The sequence below is a fragment of the Apis florea genome, unplaced genomic scaffold (genome assembly GCF_048593485.1).
Source record: "Apis florea isolate Af1SG1 unplaced genomic scaffold, ASM4859348v1 contig_3496_pilon, whole genome shotgun sequence".
In the NCBI taxonomy this organism is placed as follows: Eukaryota; Metazoa; Arthropoda; class Insecta; order Hymenoptera; family Apidae; genus Apis; species Apis florea.
Window position 1 is genome coordinate 3,032,754 of NW_028256773.1, and position 27,369 is coordinate 3,060,122.

The 27,369-nt window shown below is 31.4% G+C and overlaps 1 protein-coding gene and 5 long non-coding RNA genes across 15 annotated transcripts in view; 3 read left to right on the forward strand and 3 right to left on the reverse strand.

The window, feature by feature from the left end:
- The window catches only part of KCNQ (KCNQ potassium channel), a 71,127-nt gene extending 50,138 nt beyond the window's left edge, over window positions 1-20,989 (reverse strand). For 6 of the 9 annotated variants that reach the window (XM_086913480.1, XM_031920265.2, XM_086913479.1 and 3 more), the window contains exons 1-2: window positions 19,146-20,975; window positions 8,078-8,636 (exon numbers count right to left, since the gene is read on the reverse strand). In XM_086913480.1, the coding sequence (XP_086769606.1) occupies window positions 8,078-8,636; window positions 19,146-19,455 (869 nt within the window). In that variant the 5' untranslated portion in view covers window positions 19,456-20,975. Of the gene's footprint in view, window positions 1-8,077; window positions 8,637-19,145 lie in introns of all 9 variants that reach the window. The other 3 variants (XM_012494467.3, XM_012494465.3, XM_031920266.2) reach the window with 3 other exon arrangements.
- LOC116415462 (uncharacterized) lies at window positions 3,105-6,674 on the forward strand. Its single transcript, XR_015293742.1, has 4 exons — window positions 3,105-3,221; window positions 4,014-4,533; window positions 4,629-5,408; window positions 5,472-6,674. It is a non-coding gene; the product is annotated as an uncharacterized LOC116415462 (long non-coding RNA).
- On the reverse strand, window positions 10,514-11,684 carry LOC147656730 (uncharacterized). The gene is made up of 2 exons (XR_015293743.1): window positions 11,214-11,684; window positions 10,514-10,655 (listed from the first exon to the last, which is right to left on the reverse strand). It is a non-coding gene; the product is annotated as an uncharacterized LOC147656730 (long non-coding RNA).
- On the forward strand, window positions 14,303-16,733 carry LOC105737233 (uncharacterized). Of its 2 annotated transcripts, none has more exons than XR_015293751.1 (4): window positions 14,303-15,270; window positions 15,437-15,567; window positions 15,634-15,796; window positions 15,911-16,733. It is a non-coding gene; the product is annotated as an uncharacterized LOC105737233 (long non-coding RNA). The 2 variants fall into 2 exon arrangements; XR_004226078.2 differs by having other exon boundaries at window positions 14,427-15,270; window positions 15,368-15,567.
- A 1,988-nt stretch (window positions 20,990-22,977) lies between the features above and the next one.
- LOC147656731 (uncharacterized) lies at window positions 22,978-23,699 on the forward strand. The gene is made up of 2 exons (XR_015293765.1): window positions 22,978-23,263; window positions 23,364-23,699. It is a non-coding gene; the product is annotated as an uncharacterized LOC147656731 (long non-coding RNA).
- A 670-nt stretch (window positions 23,700-24,369) lies between these two features.
- On the reverse strand, window positions 24,370-26,009 carry LOC147656732 (uncharacterized). Its single transcript, XR_015293764.1, has 2 exons — window positions 24,967-26,009; window positions 24,370-24,880 (listed from the first exon to the last, which is right to left on the reverse strand). It is a non-coding gene; the product is annotated as an uncharacterized LOC147656732 (long non-coding RNA).
- Between the last annotated feature and the right edge of the window lie 1,360 nt (window positions 26,010-27,369).

Genomic DNA, 27,369 nt, shown 5'->3' on the forward strand with positions numbered 1-27,369 from the left:
TCGTATAGACTATCCTAGCGATATGAAATATGATTAAACTAACGTAAGACAAACTATAATTTCCTTGCGCGTAATGCAAATATTGTGGGCCACTTCTTGTTAATTATTTCCTTAAATTTTGTCGAATATTTTCATCAAAATTTTAAATAAACTTTAAATTTAAACGGAAAAGAGAAACATATAAAGGTGATATTTATTCACGCGCATTTGTCAACGAATCGTCTTCACAAATCGAGAGAAAAATGAGATTGTGTAGGCGTAACTCGATTATTACGAGGCGTTGCTGATAAAACATTCGTTTATGGCCGAGCATGCGGTGGTTTAATGTCAGGCGGAAACGATCGGTAAAATAATACAAACGTTTACCGCAATTTCACCGAAAATGAAATTTCCACGCCGTGCATTTTACTCACGGTCGATCGATCTGTCCGTTCGTGTCGCTCGTTATTAAGCTCGAATCGGCTGAATCAGATTTTTCTCTTCTCCTTTTTTTTTTTTTTTTTACTCCTTTCCACGCTACAATCGTGTAAAACACTTGCGAGCAATATTGTTTGGATAACCGGATCGCGATTTGCAGGACGTGAGAAAAATAGAATTCATTCGCGATGTGCATTTTACGTGAAAGATAAGAGAATCTTTTTGTGTATTATTCTATTGTAATAATTAATTTGAAAATTTTCTTTTTTCTTTTTTTTTTTTTTTTTAGTGTGAATTGGATTTTTTTCTTAGAAATTAATTCGAGGAATATTTACAATTTAATTTTTTTACCAACGAAAGGTTAATTGTAACTTATATTTGATTTTAATTTTAATAGGAAAATTTCTTAGAATTAATAATGCTGGGAATTAATATTCGAGAAATCATTAATAATGTTTCATTAATGTATATAATCGTACGAAATTTATATTTTAATAAATATTTAAAAATGTGCCATTTAGTATCTCTGAAATAGCATCTCTGAAGAATTTTTTTTATTATAGATAAGTATCTCGTTTAAATAAACATCAATTATGTATAATGCAAAACAAACATTGAATTATCATCAACTTATGAATATAGACAATTGAGATCTGAATTATATATCAGCACGCAAAGTGAATATACCTATAAAGTTTATAAATTTATAAATGTATCACATTGTAATTTCAAACAAGCCATCCTACTACTTCGAAATTAATGACAATCTGTTTAATAGATCATAAGCATATTGAATTATTTTAAATAAAAATGAGAACTCTGGTAAAATTTCAGATATCACTATAATTAATGGAAAAATCCCTTAGTACTTCAATTATATGACTCCATGAAAAGAATCCTAGCTATGATCTATTAAAAATATTCTATATGTTATAATATTCTATATATCATATGTGTTTTTAACGATACTTGCATAGATAGTATATATAGTTACTGTGTGTAAGTTTTTTATGCTTTAAAATATTCGTAGCGTGAAAACAATTCCATATTATTCCTTTTATTACATCTTCCTTTATCTTTAGGTCTATTATTCCTCTCGATTTTTTTTTTAATATCTCAGGCTTTCAAAAATTATAAAAGAATTCAGGAAATGCTCACTAACCTCTCTACTTCAGTTAACCAATAGTTTTTCAAATTAATTTTTAAAAAAAATCTCTTCGATAACAAATAGAATACTAAAAATAAATATCAAAACTATAATATCCAAAATTTAAATACAATTCAAAAATATGATATTTTAATAAAAATAACTCATATCCGTAAAAGAATTTTGACAAAAGTTCACAAGAAAGTTGTTGCGTAATAAAATGCGTAAAATGTTTCAATAAATTCTCGAAAGCATCTTTGAACTCGAAATGTCGTTTGCGAAATCGATACTCACAAATATATACGTATATTTTTCTGTATCGAGTGAGCACAACCGATCGACCGTTAAAAAATTTAACGATGCTCATGTATAGAGTGAGAATTGAAATGCGAAAAATTCGTGGCACGCCTAACTCGGAAAGATTACGCGCGTGTATCGTCGAGAATAATTTCCTCTCTAAAAATAACAAGCGACACGCAAATAGCCGGCATATGCATTGCACCTAATAATGCTGCTATTTATGCAGTCAAGGAAGTAGGCCGAAGCATTAGTAACAGTTCTGTTAATGTTATGTTTCTTCGAATAAAATGCTACTATCGGTAATACTAATAAGATTTTATAAAAAAATTTCATGAAAAAATATTAATGTTCAAAAAATAGGTTAGGAATATGATATATTTTTTTCATTTCAAAAAAGTTTTTTTAAAAATTTAAAAATAACCATTAAAAATGAAGAATAAATCGAAAAGAATATGAAGAATACTTACGCAATTAAAATTATCTTCGATAAAAAATCATCGTCTCATTGAGAAACTTTTCGTGTAGATGATAGTCACTTATATGCGAAACACACAATGTATTTATTTCCTTTGCTAAGAAACGAGTTAAGAAACGACGAATATTCATTTTCAATTTCATATCGATTATAAAAAAATATATTCTTTCCCGTTTATAAATCACTGAACACTTATCAATACGTTTCAGAATACGAACAAATTAACGTTATAAATGTGATATTAATACTGATTAACATTTGCGTTATAAAAATATAAACGATGTTTTATAAATTTACTAATCCATTAAACATCAAGCAACAATAACGAATAATATTAAAAAGATATCTATAAACTAATTCACTGTTTAGTTCATTTCACTATTATATCAAGATACAAAAGAAATATATTAGAATAATAATCACTACACAATTTTAATCTACAACAATATAATGTTAAAAAAGAATAGAATTCAAAAAATAAAACGATATACTGCGCACAAGTGATGTTATACATAACCGTTTATTCGAAAAGGTTATGAAAAGAAAGGCGGGAAGTGCCATCTATTGACAACATAAAATAAGTGATGTAATTAATAGAAGTCCCTATGACGTGATCATCGTATAAGGTTGCTGATTGGCTGATTAACCATCTAAAATATTTTTATTTTTCCAAATTTTATAAAATTATATAATTTTCCAATTAAAAAAAGTTTATTACAGTGATATTAAAAAAGAATTCACAATTTTATATTAACCATTAATAAATTGATAATTTTATATTTATAAACTGTTAAATATGAGTATGCATACGTGCAACATAGTGAAATGGATGACTATTCATATTCGAATCAGATAAAGAGAAGCTGAAGTTATATTCAAAAGGTAAGCTTTGATACATTCGTTACATTTATTTAAAAAAAAAAAATTTGCAATATTCCTAAAATTCATTTCATAAATTTAGATGAAATTGTAAGTTTATCAATTTCTCTTGAAAGAAAATTTCACAATGTGAATTAGCGTTAAAGTCAAATTAGTCTTATAACCTCTTAATAAATACTCAATCTTTACATAATTTAGAAGATAGGGAATATTTCATATAGTATCTATATAGAATTATGCAGCATTCCTTATATTCCTTATATATACTGTGACTAATAAATTATTCAACTCGGACGAAACATTCCATAGATAGGAAATAATTTATCATTGAGATAATCTTGCAATTTATCCACGGAAGTATTGCAAATTCATTAAGCTCATATCCCTTTCTTCATTCTGAATTATTATCAAATAATTTAAATTGGTGTATTACTACAACACAATAGCGATAATTTGAATATCAATCTATGCAATAGAAAATCTAACATTACATTCAACTCTCGTGATCTAATTTAAATTCCTTGAAATATTCTGAACTGAAAAATTTCCCATATAAAATGACACGCGATCTGAGATCACTATCACTTCAAGTGCAATATTTATTCCTATTTTGCATACTGTCCAAGATATCAATTGATCGAGCAGGTATAGTTAAACTATTACTTTGGATTTTTATCAGGTAATATAGCGTGAAGTAGACCGACTTTTCTTTCTTTCAAGTATATCAACAATATTTTGCTGAATTAAAATTCAAATTATTAATGAAATATATATTTTATTATTGGCAATTTCTAGGTTAAAGAGAATGTCTAGGGATATGCCAGGAAACCAGATAAATTATGCAATTCAAACGATGTTCGAAGTTGACGAAAAAGAGATCCACGTATTCGGAAATGAATGGCGCGTTCGAATTGCGAGTGTAACTGCGTCGAGGACAAAATGAAAGATGCTTCCGTGATAATTTCCGATCGTGACGTTTCGCATCGTCAAAACTGCGATAGCGTACTTTATTATCGTGGAATCAACACGGGTCACTCGGTTGAAAATTCTCCAACATATGTGTCCAGGGAAAAAAGAGATAAGCGAAAATATATAGCAATGGAAATTCGAACAAGAGACGAATCAGTATCATGGAACGTTGCAGAATTTTGACTTTAATACATCGAATAAAGAATTTTGCTTTACATATAGAGGAATCAATTTTCATGAGAATAGCGGTTGATCATTCTTGATTTAGGTATATAATAAATATATTTAATATTCTTATGATAACTGATAGTTGAAGAACCCAACATCATCATGGTCATCAATCAAGGTATCGTACAAATTTAAATATATAATCAATATATCAAAAATCATTCTAAAACAAAATAATAGGCGTTAATCGCTTATACGATTCAATTTCTAAAGGTTTAAACTCGCCGTCTGGAACAACTATAATAGAATGACTAGTAAAACCGGAAACCGAAGTAACGAGACAGAAAAAACAGGAAACATAATGCAGCATCATTAAAAAGCATCAAGTAGAAACTATTCTCTGCAACAGGAAATTAACGAGAAACGATAAGAACAATCGTTTTACTGTCATATAGCAGACGATAAAAAAGGGAAGGAGGGGAAGATTAAAAGGGGAGCATAAACGTCGCATTCATGCGATCGATAGGCTTCGATGCCACGTTCCATCCTGCATGTACTTTGTTTTCGTAATGAATTATTTAAAGGGTTGCGGTACTTCGCGGCAACTTTGAAAAAGGAAGGACACGCGTGCCTAAAGAGAGAGAGAAAGAGAAAGAGTGATCGAAAAAATTAGAGAAAAAAAAAAAGAAAGGAAGAATAATGGAAAACAAAAATTATGAATAATACATAAGAAACCGAGAGTATTTTGATACTTATGCAGGTGGCGGAGTTGTGGGCGGATCAAAGATGGATTTTTACGATACACCCGAACGAAGAAGCAAACGGAAATAAAACGGCACGGTCAGGAACGATATACAGGTTTTAAGAGGAGGTGGAAACGTGTATACTTTCGAACAGTGTCTGCCTTCCTTTTAGTCGAAGGTTTTACGATGACGTTTATTCACGGCGTTCATCTCGCGAAACGCGCGCCATCGGGGATAAAAATAACTTCGTAAGATGTGAAACCTTGGTGATAACATTTTTACGATTTTCGCAATTTCCGAGTTGGGAAAGGTGAGTAGATATTTATTTTTTTTCGTTAACACGTAACTGTATGTTATTTTATCTTTTTTTTAGAGATGGCGTCCAGCGTGACCAAGGGGCAAATGGAATATCCGTATCCCTGCTCATGATATTTTATGCAATCATACAAATGTATGCATGTCCAAAAGTACTATTTCAAAATTTCAATTTCGAAACAAATTTCAAAGAATATCTAAATATATGTATTTTGGAATATTTGTTACATTCGATATTCGAGTAAAAATGTTGGTGAAGATCAAAGATAAAAAATTGATGAATCGTGATAAATCGTGATAGTAATTATTGCAAGGAATTTATTTCCATTAGAAAATAGTCTAGTAAATATTTACTTTAGGATAGAAATTTTTTATCAGCCTTGTGTTTTTTACGAGCCTTTCTCAATTGAAATTCGTAGGGTTAAGTTAAACTTTGTTCGAGCAATAGTTCGTGAAGTTTAAAGCTTAGTTTACTGACGTTGAGCCAAAGTAGACAATTAATCAAAGTATATATTTAATAATTTCAAACTCTTATATACTAGCCTTTTATAAAAGTTGCATAATGACGTTGGAAGTTATGTAATCACATTTACCAACAAGTTTCAAGATTACATATTACTATTAATTACTTTGTCCAAAGTAATTGTTACATTCTATCGTATTATAATAAAACAATAATTAATTATAATTTCTTTTCTTATAAACAAACAAGAATTTTGTTAAAACAAAAGTAGTCGCTCTATCTTCGTTACACCATCTTATTTTTGTCACGTTTTATTTTCACCACCGATTTAAATTACTTATAACTTAATAAATAAGCTTCAATCGATAGTTTTGTATTTCTCTGGCCTCTAGATTCCTCTAAATCTGTTCCAAGGAATATATTAACATTCTATATATACAATACAAAAGAATTTCGATTCACTTGTTGAATCAAACCATTTCTATTTCGAATAACTGACGTCGTTTCCAATACAGAGAAATATTTGTCTTCGGGGACAGGATAGAGGATTGAGTACAGAAAATAGGAAATGATCCTCGAGAGGATGAATAGGATTATTGATTGAAATATGCGAAAGCGTACGAATATTTAAATATTGATTGATTGTATAATATGAATAATTTCTATTTTTTTTTTCATAAATATATATTCAACATTTTAACCTAATGCATTTTGATGAAATGAAAAACATATTACATATTATTTTCTCAAGAAATTGTAGGAATTTAAATTGAATAAAATATTTGTAAATAAATAAAATTTATTGTAATTGTATGCAATAAATTTTTCCCCAAAGATTTTTCTGATCAGAATTTCAATCCGAAATTTTTCAATTTCATAAAAAAACGTTATCGATTTCAAACTTTTGGCTGCAATGTATTTCATACTACAATAACATGTCCAAGTTATTCTCCTTCCATTTCTACTTTCTATTCGAATTTCTCCATGCACAAACACATTTCCATGTTTCCTTCTTATTTCCATCCATAAAACATGGACCGTGTGTTTTCGCTCAATCCAACATGCATAAACTTTATTATATTTTTATATTAAACTTTACTTGTTCCTTCGTCACGTAATACCAACTGTTGGAAAGAAAAGAGAATAGAATAGGAACAATGGCGATCGACGAATCGCACTGTGATTGGCCAATGCTTTTCGTTAATAAATCGTTAACAAGATCAAAACGAAAATTTTTACACGGTTATTTGAAATCATCTGAGAAAGTTGCACTGTTATCTGACTTTTGGGATATTATGTAGCGATGGGTTTAACTCGCGCAACGTTATAAAACGTACAATGATCTCGTGAACCATTGACTTAAATCCATCACTCGAGTCAACTCCCAATATCGTCTGTCCCGTTTATGCGTGGATAGAAACCTCGATGGTGGACATAACAGAGTAACGAATCTGTCGATACGTCTCTAATTCCCGCGTACTCGGTTTGTTCGGAAGGAGAGACGCTTCCATATAACACGCGTTGATCCTTGCATTAGTCCGAATCAATTTCACGTTTGGTACATACGACGTAATGTCAGTTTTGAATATTAATCCGAAACACAGCCGTATGCTGTTGTGTACGTGTGCATAGATTATAGCATTGCACGCATAATGCGTTCTGTGACGATTCGAGCGAATTTAAGATCGAGGAATATAATAATTTATATTAATGATTGCAGGTGGAGATTGTCAAGGTTCATGAATATAGAATAGTGTCCGTTTTAGCGTCGAAAGGTTATCCGGTCGAAAGTAAATTTTTAATTTATCCTAAATGCTGAGAAGTCAATCTACTATGACTTTTTTTGAATAAGAAGTAATCTGAATATTATTGAGAATAAAATCTTCGAGATGTATTTCTTTGAATAGAAATTGAAGAAATAATCAAAAAAATCTCATTCGTTCATTCAAAGAGTTAAGAAGTGAATGAAATATCGTTAATTTTTCGATAAAAATTCGAAGAAAAACGATATTTGTCACGATCATAGTTTATAAAAAAAAAAATATATTCATTTCCAAATATATCCTCCAAAGAACCGGCGAATTCGATCAACGAATTACCATTTATCCTGTCAGGCTTCAATCCACGATTAATCCCAAATCAGGAACACAACTCCATCCACCGGGATTCACCTTCACAGAAACTCGAACAATGGTACTCACACGGTGAAATGATATATGAAGCAGATCCATCCGCCTGGGTGTTCCAGGAACACGTACAGCCTCTCCTGAAACGTCTTCCCCTTCTTGTGGTGGAACACGTACTTGGCCTTGAATGCCTGGTCGATCGGCAGATAGATCGGGTAATAAGGGTCTGGGACACCTGTTTGGTTCAAACTCGGCGGCTCAACCTCCGCCGCGTTCATATCGTTGTTTATGATGTCGTCCTTGCTCTTCTTCCGTCTGTACTTCCTTTTCATCGGTGTGGGCACCCTTTTGTGATGCGCCTCGCCGAATCTGGGCGATCGAAACCGCCTGAGGAAGGTGAAACGGCGGCCAGGCGAGGAGGCGGCCTCGTCCATCTGCGCCCCGTTGTCCTCCGTGTCCTCCGTCTCGCTTCCAGGCGTTTTCAGCGCCGCGTCTTCGGACTCGAGGCAGTGCTCCGCGATCAGCTCATCCTCGCTCGCCTGGAGGGCCGCGTAAGCGGCGGCGGCGCTCGAACGCTTCTCGGTCAGCCTCGAGCATTGGTCCTTGCTTCGTGGAAGACTCTCGTTGCTCTCACCTGGACAATTTTTTTTTTTTCCAGCACAATTGGCCCAATTGGCCCGTCTTCCGATCCTCCATTTTATTTTATTATTCCGAACCGATATTCTCGCTTTTCTCTCTTGGCTTTTTTTTTTTTTTTCGATTTGTACGATGGAAAGGTATCGATATATTCGTGGGACGCACGTTTTAGAGGGTGCTAGAGGAATAATGGAATTCCATGGAGCTAATTTATCTAATTTATGTACAAAGCCAAATTACGTTCAAAGCTTTTTTGATAAAATAAAAATGAAAAACGATAATAAAATTTACTTTTCTACCGAAATTTACCCTCGAAAATCGTCCTGTGAATATATCAAGTTGTTAAATCGGAGGGAAAGAGTGGTCTAGTTAGGCTGTTGGACGAAGCAGTGAGTCTTCTTGAAAAATATAATTTTATAATTGTGTGGGGACAATTAAGACGATTTTGCTCGTCACTTTTATTTATGGACATACGTTTATCGGGTGTAGATTCAGCTTAAATGGTCGAGTACGATCGGGTTTTGTAATTGGCTGCTCACTTTTTCGAAGGAAATTCGCTTATCAATCATCGATTAGATATTTATAATATCTAAAAATGCTAAAGTACATATAAGTGGCTGATGTTATTAATACGCTATTTGTATTAATTAAGAAAGATGCTATAGAATCTTCCTCGACAAGTATATCGATTGATCAGATTTTTGATAAATCATATTCGCGACGTTGCATCGACAAGAAATTCTATTGGCAGCTCGATGCGGCTTATGCGGTCTGAATTTTGTGACAACGAATTTCTTATCCCTTCGAACAAGTCTGGAAATTTCAGGCTCATCGATCAACATGGATATTTCGAGAAAGTGTATTATATTCTTTAATTTATTTCATTTCTATCTCAACATTCTATTTTATTAACGTACAATTAGCTCATGGAGAAACTATCACTATATATTTCTAAAATCTAATATAAAAAGAAAAATTTCGAGACGAATATTAATAATTTGTTTCAAGTAGGAAATGATCGATACGAAAAACACCTATAAGAAAATAAAGGAAGAAAAGATTTCCATAACCTTCGAGAAAAATCATTCTCATCACGCAACATCGTCCTTAAAACATTTTCCACTATAAAAAGCAATTACCCGATAAGTTAACGGCGTTATAAACACTTCCAATCCCACCCTACTATATAACAACGTAGTATAATATAAAAAAGAAGGCGTAATGCTTGTGATAAAAAAAAAAAAATGAAAAAAACGAAACTATTTTTCATTATAATAAACCATCCAGATCATGCGATGATGAAATATATTATCGACAACGTTATTATCTTACGGTAAGCCAACGTATTGCGCGAAGCGATAATATTTATAGTCTTTTTTTTCTTTTTTTTTAGCCAATTATGGTATTTTCATTGCGGCCTTTGTTCCTTAACAGAGATCGTTATCGAAAGTATGTACCACGTAAGCGCGAACGACTTCAATTTTCCATTATGGGTGGTAAGACAGAAATGAAACGCTATTTAGATAATGTTTAGATAAAGATATTTCACACGATGCTACGCGCACAATCGATGAAATTTCGTTATCGCGAAAGAAGAGGCGGCACGTGCACCTTTTTTTGCGGAATTCTACGAAATTTTGTAATTAATTAGTTAAACGGCGAAGTTGTTGCCATTTTTTATTATAATTTTATGCAAAGAATAGTCTTTAGAAATGTAAATTTATCTCGATTCAAATTTATTATATTTTTAATATGATATTTTATTGTTGTTCTAATCTGTTAGAATTGTTTCAAATGTCGGAAAAAAAATTGAGGATGAATCGCGAAATATACGTCAAATTTGAAAGATCTCATTCGAAGATTAGTGTACTATCATTGGAGTTAATTGATTATTTATTGATGAACAATTAATATCCGATCGATGAAATACTACAACAATTATTAGATTGGTACTCCAAATAATGTGTTTTCATATTGAATTAACCAGTTGATCATCATCGAATCGTTCATGATTAAACTACAATATACGAAAGGAAAGATATACAAAAATATATAAATGTATTATTAAATATAATCTAAAGAGATCCTTAACCATTTCGAAGATAATGGTGAAAAGAGAAAATATTAACAAAAACTTTAATAATGTCTCTTTTTCCTTTTCTGCAGAGAAACTTTCGTTTCATATTGTTTTTTTGATTGACAAGACAAGTATAAAGTGAATATTGTGCACTCGAATACCTAGACATTTCGCATGCACGATTATGACGTATGTAGCGAATAGAGATTCTAAAAATAAATGGAAATAGAAATACGAATAGAACAGAGTGACGAAACTTTTCCACGGGATCGATTATTCGTATTTTCTGCATAAAAAAAATCGAAAATTTTAAATTGACATTAAAATCAAGAAAATTCTTTCTTCTTATATAATTAACCAAACAAAGAAATTAAGCGAGGAAAATAATCTATATTTGTTCTGAAATAAATAATAAAAAATAGATAAACGTTCATAAAGCAGGAATTATTCGAATATTTGATCCAAAATCGTTGGATATTTGCAATTCTAAGTACCAACCTATGTAATATCTGATCTTATGTGACATTTTTTCTCCGCCATTTTTTACTTCTTCTTCTTCTTTCTTTTAATTATAAATTATCTTTCTATAATAAATTCGACAATAATTTTTCGATGTATCGTAAAGAATTTTAGATCGAACTCTGGATAATTATTCAGAGTGTCATAACTCGTGCAAGATTTTTTTATTTGGCCACGGGTGTAAACGAGGACAACGAAAATGGTTGGGAGATTCGATTATCGACCGCGTACGCGGCGGCTATATTTCTGAGCATCAATTGAAGTAACGAGATTGCTCGATATGTCGCTCCGTGTATATCGGTTCGCTTCTGCACACCGCTTATCCGTCATCGAAGATCGACCGAATGAATATTGGAAGATGTATATTTCACGACGTGATTTTATTAGTAAGCAAAGATTTTTTTATTACGACAAAAAGTGTTTTGTGAAAAAATTAAATAAAAGACAGACGATTTTTCGATATATATATAGAGAGAGAGAGAATTTGGGCTAAATGAATTTAATTCTAGAAAATTTAAATTTGATATTTTCAAATTAGTTAAATTTATAATTATTGATAAAATGATGGAATTGAGTGGAATTTATCGGAAAAATCTTTTTAGAAATAGTGATTTATTATCGGTATAAAAATGATTAATAAAATGTTATATAGTTGGTAATACTAGTTACAAATCACTAGTAACTTTTATAGTAATTTTAGAACAATGGTTTCCAAATTATGTTATGTACGTATGTTATTTACGGATATTAGGTTAATGAATTTTGTGAAATTATGGAAATATTAATTAAAATAAATAAAATTGATATTTAATTTGTCTCGATGAAATGTGAGATAATTATAATACCGATGTTATTCTCTCTGATCTAACGCATTAGCAACAGCTGCTCATGAATATTTCGAAGGATGTTGTATGAAATTGTATTCCATCTTGATCGAGACGAGTAAAAATAATATCAGTAACGAGATGACCTAATAATTTATACAAATGCAGAACAGATTCTCAAATACATACATGTGGAACATATATTATAATGAATTTTATTTTAAACAGAATTAATTAGGGAATTATTAAAACTTTCATGGATATTAAACTTTTCGTTAAAAAATAAAATTTAAATTAAATTATTTCATCAAAAGAAAATTATTGTTATAACTACATATTAATTTTTCAAGCATTTTACAATATTAATGACTTATAAAAAAGAAATTAGCTATTGAAAAAAATTTTCTTGTTTGTTTATTGTATGAAGTTAAATAAAATTGAAGTTTTTGAATAGAATAAAAGAAATGTTTTAATTTGTTAAGGTGTTAAAGAATATATCTATCTATTTAAAAAGTATAAAGGCATAAGTTTTTCATTTATTATAATTAATTCTTTTTTTTTATTGGTATAATACAATAAAAAATATAATAAAGAAACATTTGAATATTCTTTCAATTTTATTCCTTTATAAAATGATTAAACTCAATCTGAGAAAAACGAATGTGATATTAAATTTCTAATATTTTTGAGGATTTGTTTGATAGAAATTGATTGGAAAAGTTTAAAAGATGAAAATCTGATAGTTACTGAATATTTCCACTAAAAAAGTCTTGAATTTTGAAAGAAATATAGTTTTGCTTTTCAATTAGAATAGAAATAGAAGTTAATAAATTTTAATAATATTTATCAAATATAAGATATTGATAATAATCTTCTTTGTATTATTGAAATAATTTTTACTTTTTTAATATTTTTAATTTTTTAATCAAATATATTTCTTGTTTCATAGAAATAAGTTTCATTCTGTGTAAACTTTATTTTTCAAACTGTATCAATATTTTAAATTTTCATAATTCTTAAAAAATTCACTGTTATTCATTAACATCTCTATTTCATCATCTAATGAATTCTTAGATTGAATATTGAAAATTGTCATTAACAATTGTCAGAACTAAAAATTGTCATAACAATTAAAATATTTAAAAATGAAATTTTTCCCATTCAAATGACTTTTAGAATAAAATCAAAGTTGAATTACAATATATTTCATGAGAATTCAAAGATTCACTAATTATTGAATGATTAATGTATTAATATAATATTCAATTCTAAAACCTCTTATTATCATTTATTATGATAATATTTACCATTATAGCATAATATTTCAAAGTCTACATTTATGCAAAATCGAATTGCTCAATTGTTAAATAATAATGATCATTCATCTTATCAAATTCCTATGTATATCATAAAAAATTGTAATTAAAGCTAATATCATCGAATCAATTTAGTCTTTTATCTTTGTTTTATTCTGTGCAATGGTAAAAAAAAATACATTTTACTATTGAAACTTCATACTTCTTTGCAAAAAACTATAGAAATTTTAAAAAATTTGGATATTTATAATAAACATGAAAATACTAAATTTATTTTTAAAAATTCTTCAACAATAAAAAAACTTTTTTAAATGATTAAATATCTGTACACATTTATCTATATAAAAATATGTTAAATGAAGCTTTCTAACGAGTACAATTATACAAGAAAGAATCGTGAAAAACCTTCCCGTGGTTTTCTTCTTTAACCGCCCAACATTATTTCCAAGATAAAAAACTACTTGGGATTTAGATCCAAAGGTCACGTCCACCTACACACTAATTATATACGATAGTAAAAAGGGTTTGAATCCTTGATTCAATTCCATCAATCTCCAAAAAATCAGCAATATTCGAAACACAAATATAAAATTATCTTATCTGTGAATGAAAACAAAATTTGTAATCTTTTATTTTATTCAACACATTATTAAATCAAATAACGTCAAAAATTTATATATAACAAATTATTAAACGTAACATTAAATAATGATAAGTAATATAATCAAAAATATAATACAAAATAAAATAAAAGCGAAAAATAATGTCCTTCCTTGTGACAGAAACGTACGAAACTAGTTAAACGTGACATGCGAGTTCGGGTCGAATCGTGAAAATTCGGGCAAATTCGGATATTCTCGCAATCTTGAATGCCAAACTTCACATAGTTTAATGCTTCGAGTCGATTTTGAATATCGATTTTTATCGAATATACAATTCAGGTCAATTCGGAAGTAATTGAAGATAGAAAGATGTGACCAATATTTAGAGCATTGAAACGAGTATACTATACATACAACATAAAATATCATGCGATTAATTAACTTTGAAGTTTTTTCTCTTGGATTTTTATTACCAAATAGCGCTTACATCATTTATTCGGTTAAACTAGGTTCGTGGTTACAGTTGTCCAACGAGAAGATTGGTGCACGGATCGAAATAAAAAGTTGCGCACGGTTCACGTGGACGTTAGATACCTGTACACGCTACGCCGATAAATTGCTTCGAATTATCTGCACGCTCATCACTAGCACTTCCTTTCTTCGTCGAGCAGCGACCGTCTGTATAGTGCATGCAGATAAATTCTAACGATTATATGCAATTTCTCTGCGACATTAACGAACGTAGAATCGGAAGTTCGAACGTACTATAGTGCACTGTGAGATATTCATCGAGAACTACTCTGCCTCGAACGAAACCGATTTGCTGCTGCTTTCGAAGAAAAAAGAAAAAGAATGAAAAAGATCAGAAAGGAAGCAATTCTCTTTTTTCCTTTCCTTCTCAAGTTTATTGATATTTTCAACCATTGGTTATTGACGTTTCTAACCTAAATTTTCAATTTTAACGATCTTATAAAATCTATTATATAATTTCTCTATAAAAATAATGTATCAAATTACAAAAATCAAAGTTGACAATTTAGTTAATCTGAAAATTCTTAGACGTTCTTAATAGACATTTTTAACAATTATGGAATGTTGCATGAAAGCATATCGAAATCTTCAAAAAGAATTCCAATCAATACGAAAATCAAACCAATATTAAACCAAATCGAAATCGAGAGGTTTGCAATTAAAACGCCAGAATGAAAGTATCGTTAAAATATAATATGCTTTTCACACGAGGAAGAATAAGAGAAGTAAGAACTAGAATCACGAAGGAAGAAACGTTGACAAGGTAAGTGTAAATATTAACGCAACCATCCGCTTATTCACATGGCTGTAGATTATCCGCACCACCTGTGAATTTATTCGCTATCTTGTACGGATTACAGGGACGTGATGGAAAGGTCAATGACGTTCATACTCGTGATCGATAATATAATAATTACGTTCTGATCTAGATTATATCCCTGAACAATGCGGCGTATTATCTTTGATGACGTTCTAAGCAACAAAACTATCGTGTTCTCATATACGTGTTCATCTATATTATAGAAGAGGAAGAAAACATCGTTAAATTTCTAATTTGAATGTAAGTTTAATATGCATAAATTTAATTATGCATATATATTATACAATATTTATATTTAAAAATTAGGTTCGATCAAATGCAGATTGTTCAAATAATTGTTCAAATAATTATTCTCCATATTAACTCAAAAAATTCTTTGTTTTGAGCAACGAACAGAAGAATATAATTTTCCTACAAATGAAAAAGGATCGAAATCCTCTCTATGAAAGAGATAGTATAATTAACGAAGGTAGATAAATTCTTTTTTTTAAACTACGATATAATTATAACTATAAAAAACTGAAAATTATCTAAATACCAAGAAATTTTTTTTTTGTATAATAATTCCATTTTAATCCTCCAGACAATGAATTTCACGGATCCCTCGAATAAGCAATTCAACCAGCGGACGGAAGTCTTGTTAAGAATGCGTTAAACCCAACGTTAAACCGTAAATACGAATAATTCAAGTTCCCAGCGTCAACTGCAGGCAAGTAAAGGTGAACAACATCTTGAAGAGAGAGAAAGACAGTTAGTCACACAGAGAGCATTAGGAACGAATGTAATTATAGTTCATAGAGGCGAATTTTCGTGGTAGAAGTAATTAGATTGTATTAATAGCACAAACGTCTAATTTGAATCGAAACTTTCTTCTGTGCACACGCTTAATGGCTTAAAAATATTTTTTTAGGAGTTTTGGAATATCGATTTTCAATTAATAAAATATTATTAAAGTGCGATTAAATTGTTGAATATTCAGAATATGAAGATCTTTGTAAGATTATAATTTTGCACTGGAAGAATGTATAAATTTATATGTATAAATTTTTATCATATCTCTAATTGAAAGTGATTATACATTAGCGAGAATTCGATATATTATTTCTCTTCATTCGACTGACAATATCTAAACAAGAAAGGTACCAATTTTTCTTTTTTCGAAACCATTATACTGAAAGAAAAATTGGAAAAAAATGTATATCCTCTATTCTGTTGTTCAAACAAAAAATATTCTGATAAAATGAAAGTACATTGTTCACTGCATTAACCTAATTTGGAAACATTTTACCGCAACTTTGTATCGGGATTCCTGCAGCTTTGTAATTTAATTAAACGCGAATACTTTTGAAATGTAATTACGAATAACACTTGTAGAAATCATTCGACAATAAACAATAAATATTTTATTCATTTTGTTTATCGTCCGATGAATATTTCAAATATTCGAATATTTAAAAAAAAAAAAAAGAAAAATTATAGATATATCATTAAATCATGTGCAAAATTCTTCATGAAAGAAGAATTCGCAAGATAAAAGAAATATCTACAATATTATTGATTGTAAATAAATATAACTCCCTTGATATCCTATTAATAGGGACATTCGCGTATCAAGCTTTCTAACTTCCCATGACGAATCGTCAAGTCAAGAATCGAGGATCAACATCGTATTTCATTCACCGAATAACGAGGAAGTGTGCATTCTTTGGCCATCTAACAAAGCAATATCTCTTTGTTCTTGTTTATTTTTAACCTAACAATAAGAATAAAATATTTTTATCGAGAAGAAATATTCTTTTTCTGATCGTCCATAAATTTCTCCTAAAAAATGTTATCGAAAAGCAAATGTTATAGCAATCTGGCAAAAAATAATTTAGAATTGCTTTTTAAATAGAATTGTATTTTATTTTATCATAATTTTTCTCAAATCTTTTTCCTTTTATATCATAAATTATATCATAAATTGCAGAATAAAATCACTATATATATTTGAAAAATACTTGTTTTTCTTCACTTTCATAAATTATTTGAAATATATACAGCAAAACTAAAACAAAATTATTATTCCACGTGCTCGCGAAATCAATTGCCTTTTTTTTTTTCTTTTTTTTTTTAAGAGAAAGATTAATCTTTGCGACTTCCAAGCTTTGAGTATAATACCAAGCAAGAAGCTAAAAATCACCTTGTTGCCTAGTTTCCAACATCGGCTGTGATACGAGAGCCGACTAAAAGCCATCAGACGGCTTAACTTAACTTTCAAACTGCGCTTCCTACCCTTTGATATTTCGATTCGTATTTTTTTCTTTCCATTTTTTTTCTTTTTTCTAATATTATTACAACTTCTAGCATAAAATATTTGATTATCTCTTAAACCCAAGTACTAAAAATAGTGTATAGAAAATGTGTTCTCAAAGTCGGTTAAACTGTATCCTATTTGCGAAAGATAGAAATTCACGCATGCGTGTTTTGATCGTATTGTCACGCTCTCTGATCCAAACTAACGAGACACGAACGTTTCGTTTTCAAACTATTCGAACTTGAATTGTTTCATTGGTTACCGTTAATTGTTGGAAAAGTTGCGAGTGTGTTGTGTGTTGTTAATGCTTTCAAAAAAAATTAAACTTGAAATGAATATTCTCATAATTTTAAGAAATATCACGAATCATATCGGTATTTATTATTTTGAATCAAAATTATTTTATCCCGATGTAACTTTCATATTAACTATAATAAGATATTGTTTCCATTTTAATGCACAAGCATTATAACATTATGAAACAACGAATATTAATGTATTGGAAAGACAGAATACGTAATGTAAAATTCAATTAACAAAAATTCTACATAGAAACGAGCACGTAATACAACGTGTGAAAATAATCTCTAAAGCGAGATGTTTCTTTGCACGATGCTTAATAGTTTCGGAATATTTTTTAGCTACTTTGAAAACGCAGGTAATGGGACTTTTACAATTCCTCTTTGAGAGCTTTGCAGACTCCTTTGTGTTTTAAATTTCCAGACTTCGCGTGAAACTTACCAACGTAATTTAATTCTTTGTAAACGAGACATTAGATTTAGTTTCAAAGTAATCGTAAGTGACAAAATTTCAATACTTAATATAACGAAAAATATAATGAAAGATTTTCAAATTGGAAATTTACGTAGTGCGTAAGTAAAAGAAAATAAATTTAAAAATCCATTCTCTTATTTTTTACCTTTTTAATTTTATTTGAATCTAATCTGATTGATAATAGTCATTCATAACCTAAAAATTTTCATCATTAATTATCAATAAACAAAAATTACTTTTATTGGAGATTATAATTGGTTATAATTTGTTTTATAAAAATTTCGTATTTTGTTATTTTAGAAGGAAATTTACTTAATATACATATCCTGTTTTGTTATAAATAACTTCATGATTCTAGCATGTTTTGAATCACTCGAATCACTTGAATCACTAATTTATAATTACAATTCCTGATCCAAAACAAGAAATTTCCATTACCCAATCAATAAACAAAAATCTGTATAATTACAATGAATAGATTCAAGAATCATTCAGTGATGATTTCTAATATAAAAAAAAGAAACTATTTTCATAATTCCAACGATCATTTGAAGAAATATCACCCGATCATTTCTTAACCGCGATTTCTAACCTTTTTGATCACCTCGAAAGAAAAGAAAAGTTACTAAAAACCTACATCCCCAGTTTTTTTGTTCCAGTGAGCAGCCAAGAATTAGCCGATCGTCACGAAAGCCGATGTCCACGAGAGATAAACAACAAGATTGCTCCCCAATTAATTCAAGTATACCTGAATGCGTGCACTTCTTATGATTTTGATGACCTTGGCAGTTGACATGGTGCTCGTGAGAATGGTGCGTGGAATGATACTGCTGGCGTTGCTGTTGCTGGTGCTGGCTGATCGGCGACTTAAGCACGCTCAGCACCAGGTCCTCGTGAGACGGCACGATCCTCGTGAGCTGCCTGCTCTGCCTGAATAATGTCTCCTGCTCTCCACGATTCATCCTGCATCCAAGTCGTCGACGTTGCAGATAAAATCCCGGATACCATTCGTGTCTCCCTCGACCCGGACCGCTACCTAGCATAACAGCGTGCAGCATCCCGAAGCTCTCTTGCAGCTCCAACTTCCATTCACCTGACCCACCACCGTCGGAAGATCCTCCCTTCTGTTCATGGTCGTCTCAGGATCTACGATCACTGTTTTCTCTCTCTCTCTCTCTCTCTTTCTCTCTCTCCTTTCCTTTTCGATCACACGATTTTTGTATTTTGTATTTTAAGACAAGGATTTTAAAGGAGTTTAAGTGTATCTTGTTAATACATCTTGAAGATGAAACGAAGATTTTGATTAGAGATATATTGGAGATATTGTTCAATATATTGGATAACGTTTCGTTTGTTTTTGATGAGGTTGTTTAAGGGATAGGTTAGGTTTCTTTTTTTATGGTTTATCGATTCGAGGAAGGATGTTTCTTGAATAAGACACTTGGTTCGTGAGACGTAAACGATATTTGAATATTGAAAAAATGTTCTTTCTGGTACAATTTAATCATAATTTAAAGAAAATGATGGATTTTTAGGATTCTTGGCGAAATCGGAAAAACTGTTTGACGATACTAGTTTCAGTTTTCTTTCGAACCTGTCCACAATTCACAACTTTCTAAAATATATTTATTGTTCTTGAATTTGGACGCGCTATTTAGACACTGGTGGCATTCTGATACACTTCTAATTTCTTCTTTTTTTTAACAGCCAAGTTCAAGCTTAATATCGTATCATAAACGAGTCTTTGGGACACTCTCACTGTCCACGAGCATCGAGGATTGTATTCTTCGACGATCTTCCGTGAAATTCTCGTTGACCATACTTTCGTAAATTCAAATTTACGAGTTATCACATTCGCGAGTTCATTAGTTCTAACCTCTTCCATAAAGAGATTCATGAAAAGGTGTTTTTAACGATTCCAAAAATTTAAATTCTTGAAAAAATAAAAAAATAAAAAAGAAAATTAAATCTCGAGCTCTCTCCTCACAACTTACACATCTGATCGTGTTAATCTTCGTGCAAATCTATTCACGATTAACGAAAAAACCGAAAGATCGATCTTCACAAAACATGATTTCTGCTTGTAATTCAGACTGCAATCTCGAACAGAAACTATAAATTATGAACGTTTACAAAAGATCTCTTTCTTTCCAGTGTGTAGGAAACGATTTTGCGCTATTTCTTTTCCCTCCTTTTTCTCTTCTCGAAATCAGATTTCTTTTGTCACGCGAGTCTGTTCCTTCGCGATACGCTCTCGTGATACGAAATTCCAAAATTTTGTTCAATCCAGAATTTGGCGAACTCTTCAACATCCACGATTAATTCAATAATTCGATAATCATTCATAAATTCGAAATAAAAAATTCCTGTATCGAAGAATCTTGTAGCGTAAAGCTGAATAAAGTTCCAGAGGTTTCGAAGAATTTTCCACCATCTACGACATTTTGTAATTGTAAAATTTACAAATTCATTATTTCAAACTTCGAATCTTATAAAATTTAAAACGAATAATTCCAAATTGTAATATCATCTACGGATCCAGAGAAGCGTTGAGAGAAGCGTTGAGAGTTCAAAAAAATTCTTCCATAATTAAATTTCACACAATTAATTATCACAGAACAATTATTTATCCGCACATCGAAAAGTTTTCTGTTCCAGAACTCGAAGAGTTCTTTCAGCTTCAGTGTTAAATTGATAATAAAAGCGTCGATGAAAATATCAATTGTCAACAACAATAGCAATTTTCTGTGGTGAAAGAAAAAAAAAAAAAAAAAGTCAGATTCCTCCTTCAGAAAGTCAAGAGGGGGCACGATCTTTTCTCCCTTTCGACGTCTTTCTCCAGTTCGACGTCAGGCTCAACGTCGTGGCTCACCTCGAGACTCTTTTAAAGGGATTACACCTCTTGCTTTTCCACGCCAGCCACGTCGACGAGATTGGCATTCTCGACGAGTGTTGGATCCTTTTGTCGATCGCCGCGACACGAGCGCGCGGCATTGGACAGCCAGCATACGTCCCACGAATGGTGAACAACGGCTGGCCCCAAGGGTTTCCTCTCCCTTATATATTTCTCTTCCAAACGCTCACCAGCGATCACGCTCGTTCGAAATAACTTTCTCCAATCGCTCGAAACGATATACTTTTTATTATTATTATTATTATTATTATTTTCAATCGTTGTCGTTATAACATATCCTCGACTGGAGGAAGCTTTAAAGGCTTGTCAGAGGTGGAAGTGGAAAAGAAGCCAGAGAGAAGAGATATTTGCTCGTCGAATTTTCGTTAATTGATTCAATTTTACGCAATGATCCAATGCGTTGACAAAAACAACGAAAAGAGGAATTTTAGAGAAATCTCTCTCCTTTGCTAATCGCTTCGGTGATCCAAAGCTTGTCGCTTTGTATAACGATGCTTTAACACACCCGTGTCGACGAAAATTTGGATGGCAAGAAAAATTCTTCGCTAACTTAACGATCCGCTCGTTATCGTCTCGTGCAATTTTTCAAACGTTCGAAAAATGATCAAAAAAGTATCTCGATATATCCTTCTCTGAATATCAGCATCCTTCGACAGAAAATATTCGAGAAACATGCGTGTTCGATCAAGTGTCCGCGTAATAACCGAATGCCTCTTCGAATCTATTCGGGAAGAGAAGAGAATTCAACCTTCTCGTGAATCTCTCGATATTCCTTCCATTCATCTCCACTCCACCCACTCGAAAAGCAAACCAAACTCGACGATCCCCCTCCTCCTTATTTTCCTTCTCCTTCTCTTATTTCCTTCAATCTCTGACGAGAGATTGTTTCAGGATACGCTTCTCTCGCCCTTCCTCTTCTTCTCTTCTTCTCTCTCTCAAACTCAGTTTCCCCAACTGAAGAAAAGAATCTCATTCGGAATAAAACACCGGATGTTACGGGTTACATAGAGCGATCCAATAAGGGTACGACCAACGAATCACCCTCCTCCACTGTTTAACGACCGGATTACATTTCACGGATAAAATTTTAATCGAAAGTTCCCGCCGGGGAAGCGAGCGTCTGTCTGTCCTCTGACATTTGAAAAATGCGAGGACAATCTATTATTTCGTTGCAATCGAGCTTTCTAAATTCAATTCTTCCCCACCCCTTCCTCTCTTCCTTTCTTTCCCCTTTCTCTCTCTCTCTCTCTCTTTTTTCCTTCCAAGGGCACCGATAAAACGTTGGGAAAAATATTCGATTCGAAGAAATCGAGTTGGAAAGGTAAGCAGTTCTTTTCTTATGCGCTCGTGGATTATTCTCGTGTTTTTCCCCTAAATCCTTACGAGAGGAGATCCCTTCATCGGTTTCTTTTTTCTTTCAGATCCCGCTTGAAAATCCTCCTCCTCGAAGGGGAATCCTTCCCCCGCGACGATTGACCGATTGGTAAGAGCAATGAGAGATTAATTCTCCTCCCCCAATCTTACCAAATCAAAAGTTGAGAATGGTGGGAAGGAAGAGAGAGAGAGGAAAGGACGACTCGATTTTCACGTACGTGCAATCACACGCACCTACACACGTGTCCCACGCACTCACTCGAATACGGAAGCACAACAGAGGGGGAGGGGGGGGGAGGGCGGGCGGGCTCGACAAATGGTTCCTCGAGGGGTTGGCGATTGTTTGATCACGCAATCGCGACGCGCGGGGGATGATGCACGAGGTCGCGTGGCGGAGGTCGAAGACGCGTAATGTGCTCAGGACGACAGCCCGCAACCAACTGTGGCTCTTGGCCACCCTGTAGTTCCGCCACCCCCGAACAGGGGTGGCTCTCGGCGCTTGCACGCCGCGCACCGTTTACCCAAACCGTGAAAAATGTTTCCGTCTGGCTTCACCCATTGACGAACACATTGAGAGGGTATCAATTTATTTTTCTAATTTCGAATAATTTTCTTCTTCTTCTTTTTTCAATTCGAATAATTCTCGAGAAAATTTCATACTTGTTTTTCTTTTTATAGGTATCTTTTAGAGGTTGTGAAGAGATGTGAAAATGAATAATTGAATCGAGAAGACTGGGCAATCGCATTTTATCTAATTGGAATTGGTTATGAGTTGATAAGGCTTCAATTGAATATTTTCTGTTGTATCAGAAACTTTGTTTTATATCACCGAAATGCAAATTTGTAATATATAAATACAAGGGAAAATGAAGATATTTATGATTAATCAAACTTTGTTCTATCTTAATGAATTTATATAAATGCAAATTTGTAATATATGTTATGATATTATATAGTTATTATATTAATAATAATTGTACGAAAGAATCTCTTAAATAACATAATCATATTGTAGATTGTGTCTCGTTTTATATTTTTATATTGATATTCGAGTATTTTCTTGAAAAAAAAAAAAACTAGAAATATAGTATGTATCAATCGAATGAGATTTAGAATTCAGTGTTACAAGACTCGAAGTTTGAGAAAGTTTCCAAAGAAAATTCTTGAAACTTGTATCCAAAGAATAAAAAATTCAAAAAAGGGGATCTTTCCTTTCAAAGTCAAGAGTATGAAAAATTCGTTTCTTTGAGGAAAAAAGAATCTTAATGCCTCGTTCTTTCTTGCTCTCGCATTCGCATTTCTTTACATAGATTCGAAAAATAAATTGGAAAAACTTTTTTTTTTTTTATTTGATCCAGCCGAATAAATAAATTTTCAGAGGCGTTTCCTATTAATGTCGCCTGTCTGCTTAAAGTCAGACGTACGGTACATTCGTGTCAGTCAACCGTAATTAAATGATCCCTTAGTCCAGATGTCCACTCTCCTCCACGTGGGTGTTTAGTTCTTGCTCCAATTAACGAGACAACAATAATTTAAATCGTTATCAAGAGAATGTCGAAAATGTGTTACTTTAATTTTTATATATTTTTTTCCTGATTGTGTAAAGTAAACATAATTATGCTAAATAAAAGTGTGATTTAAAAGTGTAATTCTTTGCAACGAGTGTTTCAGATATTTTAGAAAATTTATATTTTTCCATGTTATGTTTATTTTTCAACAAAAATAAATTATCGTACGTTTAAATTTTTCATAAATACACAAACATCTATAGAAGATGTGATAACATTTTCTTGCAAGTATTTACGTGGAATTATAACATTTGTACAGGTGAAACCGTGAAACTGGAATTTCTGCAGGCTTCAGTTGGATTAAATGGTTTGCAATTCATTAAAAGTACAAATCCTGTACCCCGATTACATTACATTTCCCCGATTCATTTAAGGATTGTAATATTCATGAAGAATTTCTTGCTTCTTATTTCCATCGAATCTTAATTGTAATCTTTAATCTTCTGCCAAATTATATTTTTTTTTAAATAAAATTTCTTCTTGATACTGTTATAAACAATACTTTCGCTGCAGATCGTCGAGAAGAAAATATTTTAGCATCGAAGCATAAAAAAATTCTTCCTTCATCTTTGGACTCCTACACGATTGAAATACATCGAGTAACCTAACCTCATTTATATACTTTATCTGCAAATTTTTGTAATCGTATTTTACTGATGATATCAGATTATGCCAATTAAACATTCGATTTAGATGCTTTGGATAATACTTACGAAACGTTATTTTCATTATAAATTTTTCGAAAATTGTCCATAATAAAAATTTGCCAATAATGTATAACTATGCTTAACTAATTCCTCGAGTCAATTTTGAAAATTCTTATAAAAAATTCTTATATAAATTTCAAGAGTATACAAGAAGTAACATAAAATGTAAATAAATCGGTGTATGTGTGTATACGTGTGATCAATTTGAATCACAGTCGTGAATCTTTTCGGGCAACAAGATGCAAATAATCTACGCGCATCGTTAAATTCTCGTAGAAACTCTTTCTTCAAACTCTCGTTAAGAATTCTCTCTCTGTGAACTTTCTTTCTTTCGAATCTTCTTAAACTCACAATCTTCGCGCATAAGGAAATTCACTTCCACGGTAGCGGATGATCATTTTTGATCGTTTGCCATTTTCGAGATGCTCATTATACAAATATTGATTTTTCGTTCGATTCGAAGTCAAAATTATGCACTTTCGTGGCAATTAATTAATGTATGTATATTATTTTTGCACACCTTTAATCATGATATAATTTCTCGACAAAAAGTTAGGTTAGATTTCGTTAAATTTTTGTTATATTCGATATTCGTATAAATTCATATAAATTGAGCTTTGATAAATTCCATTAATTTTACAAAATTTGCCATTACACGGAACAAACACTTTTATACGATAAATTTTTAACAATTTAATAATTTTTTTAAACGACCAGATTTCTATTACTTTCCAGAAATAATACGAACTACATAGGCCCATATATTAGAATAATCACGTACTGGTTGTAATTACGCAAGTATTAACACATATCTCATCTCGTGTAATTATCCTCGACGAATTTACCTTCGTCCAAAGGAAATAACAAGCTTGGAAACTTGCAACAAAAAGGAGAAAAATACGAGTCGTTAATGATACTTTTTCGTGCGTGTATTTCTTCATTATAATACGCGAAGGAAGAAGGAAAGAAAAGAGGTAGAAACGAGATGGAGAGAATCTTTAATGAGAAAATTCCGTGATTAGATGGAGGTGCATCCGAGTGAAGGAGTTAACGAGAAAGGAGAAAGCTTCGTTTTATAGAACGGAATCGTTGAATAAGTTCATTTGTTTGCATACGTTAAGGTTAGAATTTCGAGGCGAATTTGCTGGAAATGAAACGAGATAGAAATACGATGAATTTTTTTACATATTCTATTTATTCCGATAGAAAAGATTGCTTAAAGTATTCATCAAATCAGAAAAGTTCGGTATAAAACGTTGAAAAATATTTTGTGAATTTTTTTTGTGAATCGAATTGAATTTCTATGAAACGAAATAATACGGTTTTGTATAGAATATAACTTTGTCACTAGTCTAGTAATTTCTTTTTAATCTAGTAACCTATATAAATTCATTACAAGTTTCACATATAATTGCAATTGAATTTTTATTTTGCTTATAATTATTTTTATGAAATTTTGCAAGAGAAAATTTAATTAAATACGATGAAATATCAATTGCAGAAAATTTAAACGAAAATTCTTCGTTGCAATAATGCGAACAATTCTGTCTGAAATATTTTCTTGCCCCCTTGTTTGAAGAAAAATATTTTTCTTTCCCATCAAAACGTAAACTGTAAATATCAACGACGTCATTTTTACGATCATATTTCTGACCAACAGGATCAGAAATTCTTTTCTGTCGTTGGATAAACGAGCAATGCGTCCCTCAGGAATCTTTAAACCATCCTACAATCCTTCGACCATATATATATATATATGTATATATTTCTTGGAAAATAAATGGAAAAGAAACGACCCTTTACTGCGTATGATCCGTCCCTTTTTTCCTAATATTCGAATGTTACCTTTAATACCATTTCAATCGTTCATTTCTCTCTTCTTACTTTTTTATTTCAAAATTATTTTTAAGAAAAATGTCAAATCTATTCTTTTTTTCAATCAAACTACAACAACAAATAATTAAACGATAGTAGAATAATAAATAAAAGGACGTATACTATATCGATGGATAAGAATTAAATACATTATTTCCTTGTTACTTAAATTCATATTATAGCGTATCATAAATATCAATTTATTTTTACTAATTTAGTAGATTTAGTCTCTTCAACATAGTATATTTTAATTGGCTATGGTCAAGATGCTTTTCGGCCCGCTTGTCCCTCGAAAGATTGATCGGCACGGATATTTATTGGCACGATGTTTCGAACTTCATTCGCCAGGTCCAATTTCACGGACTCTGTGTATCTCATAAAGCTTACTACCTCAACTTAAAAATGATAAAACGAGTTGGGACTGATAAATGACTTCTGACGAAAGGATTCGAGAGCCACCTTTTTCGTCGATTTCTAACGCGAACATGATTGAATGGCAATCGATATAAAGGTAGGATTATCAGTCTACCTCTT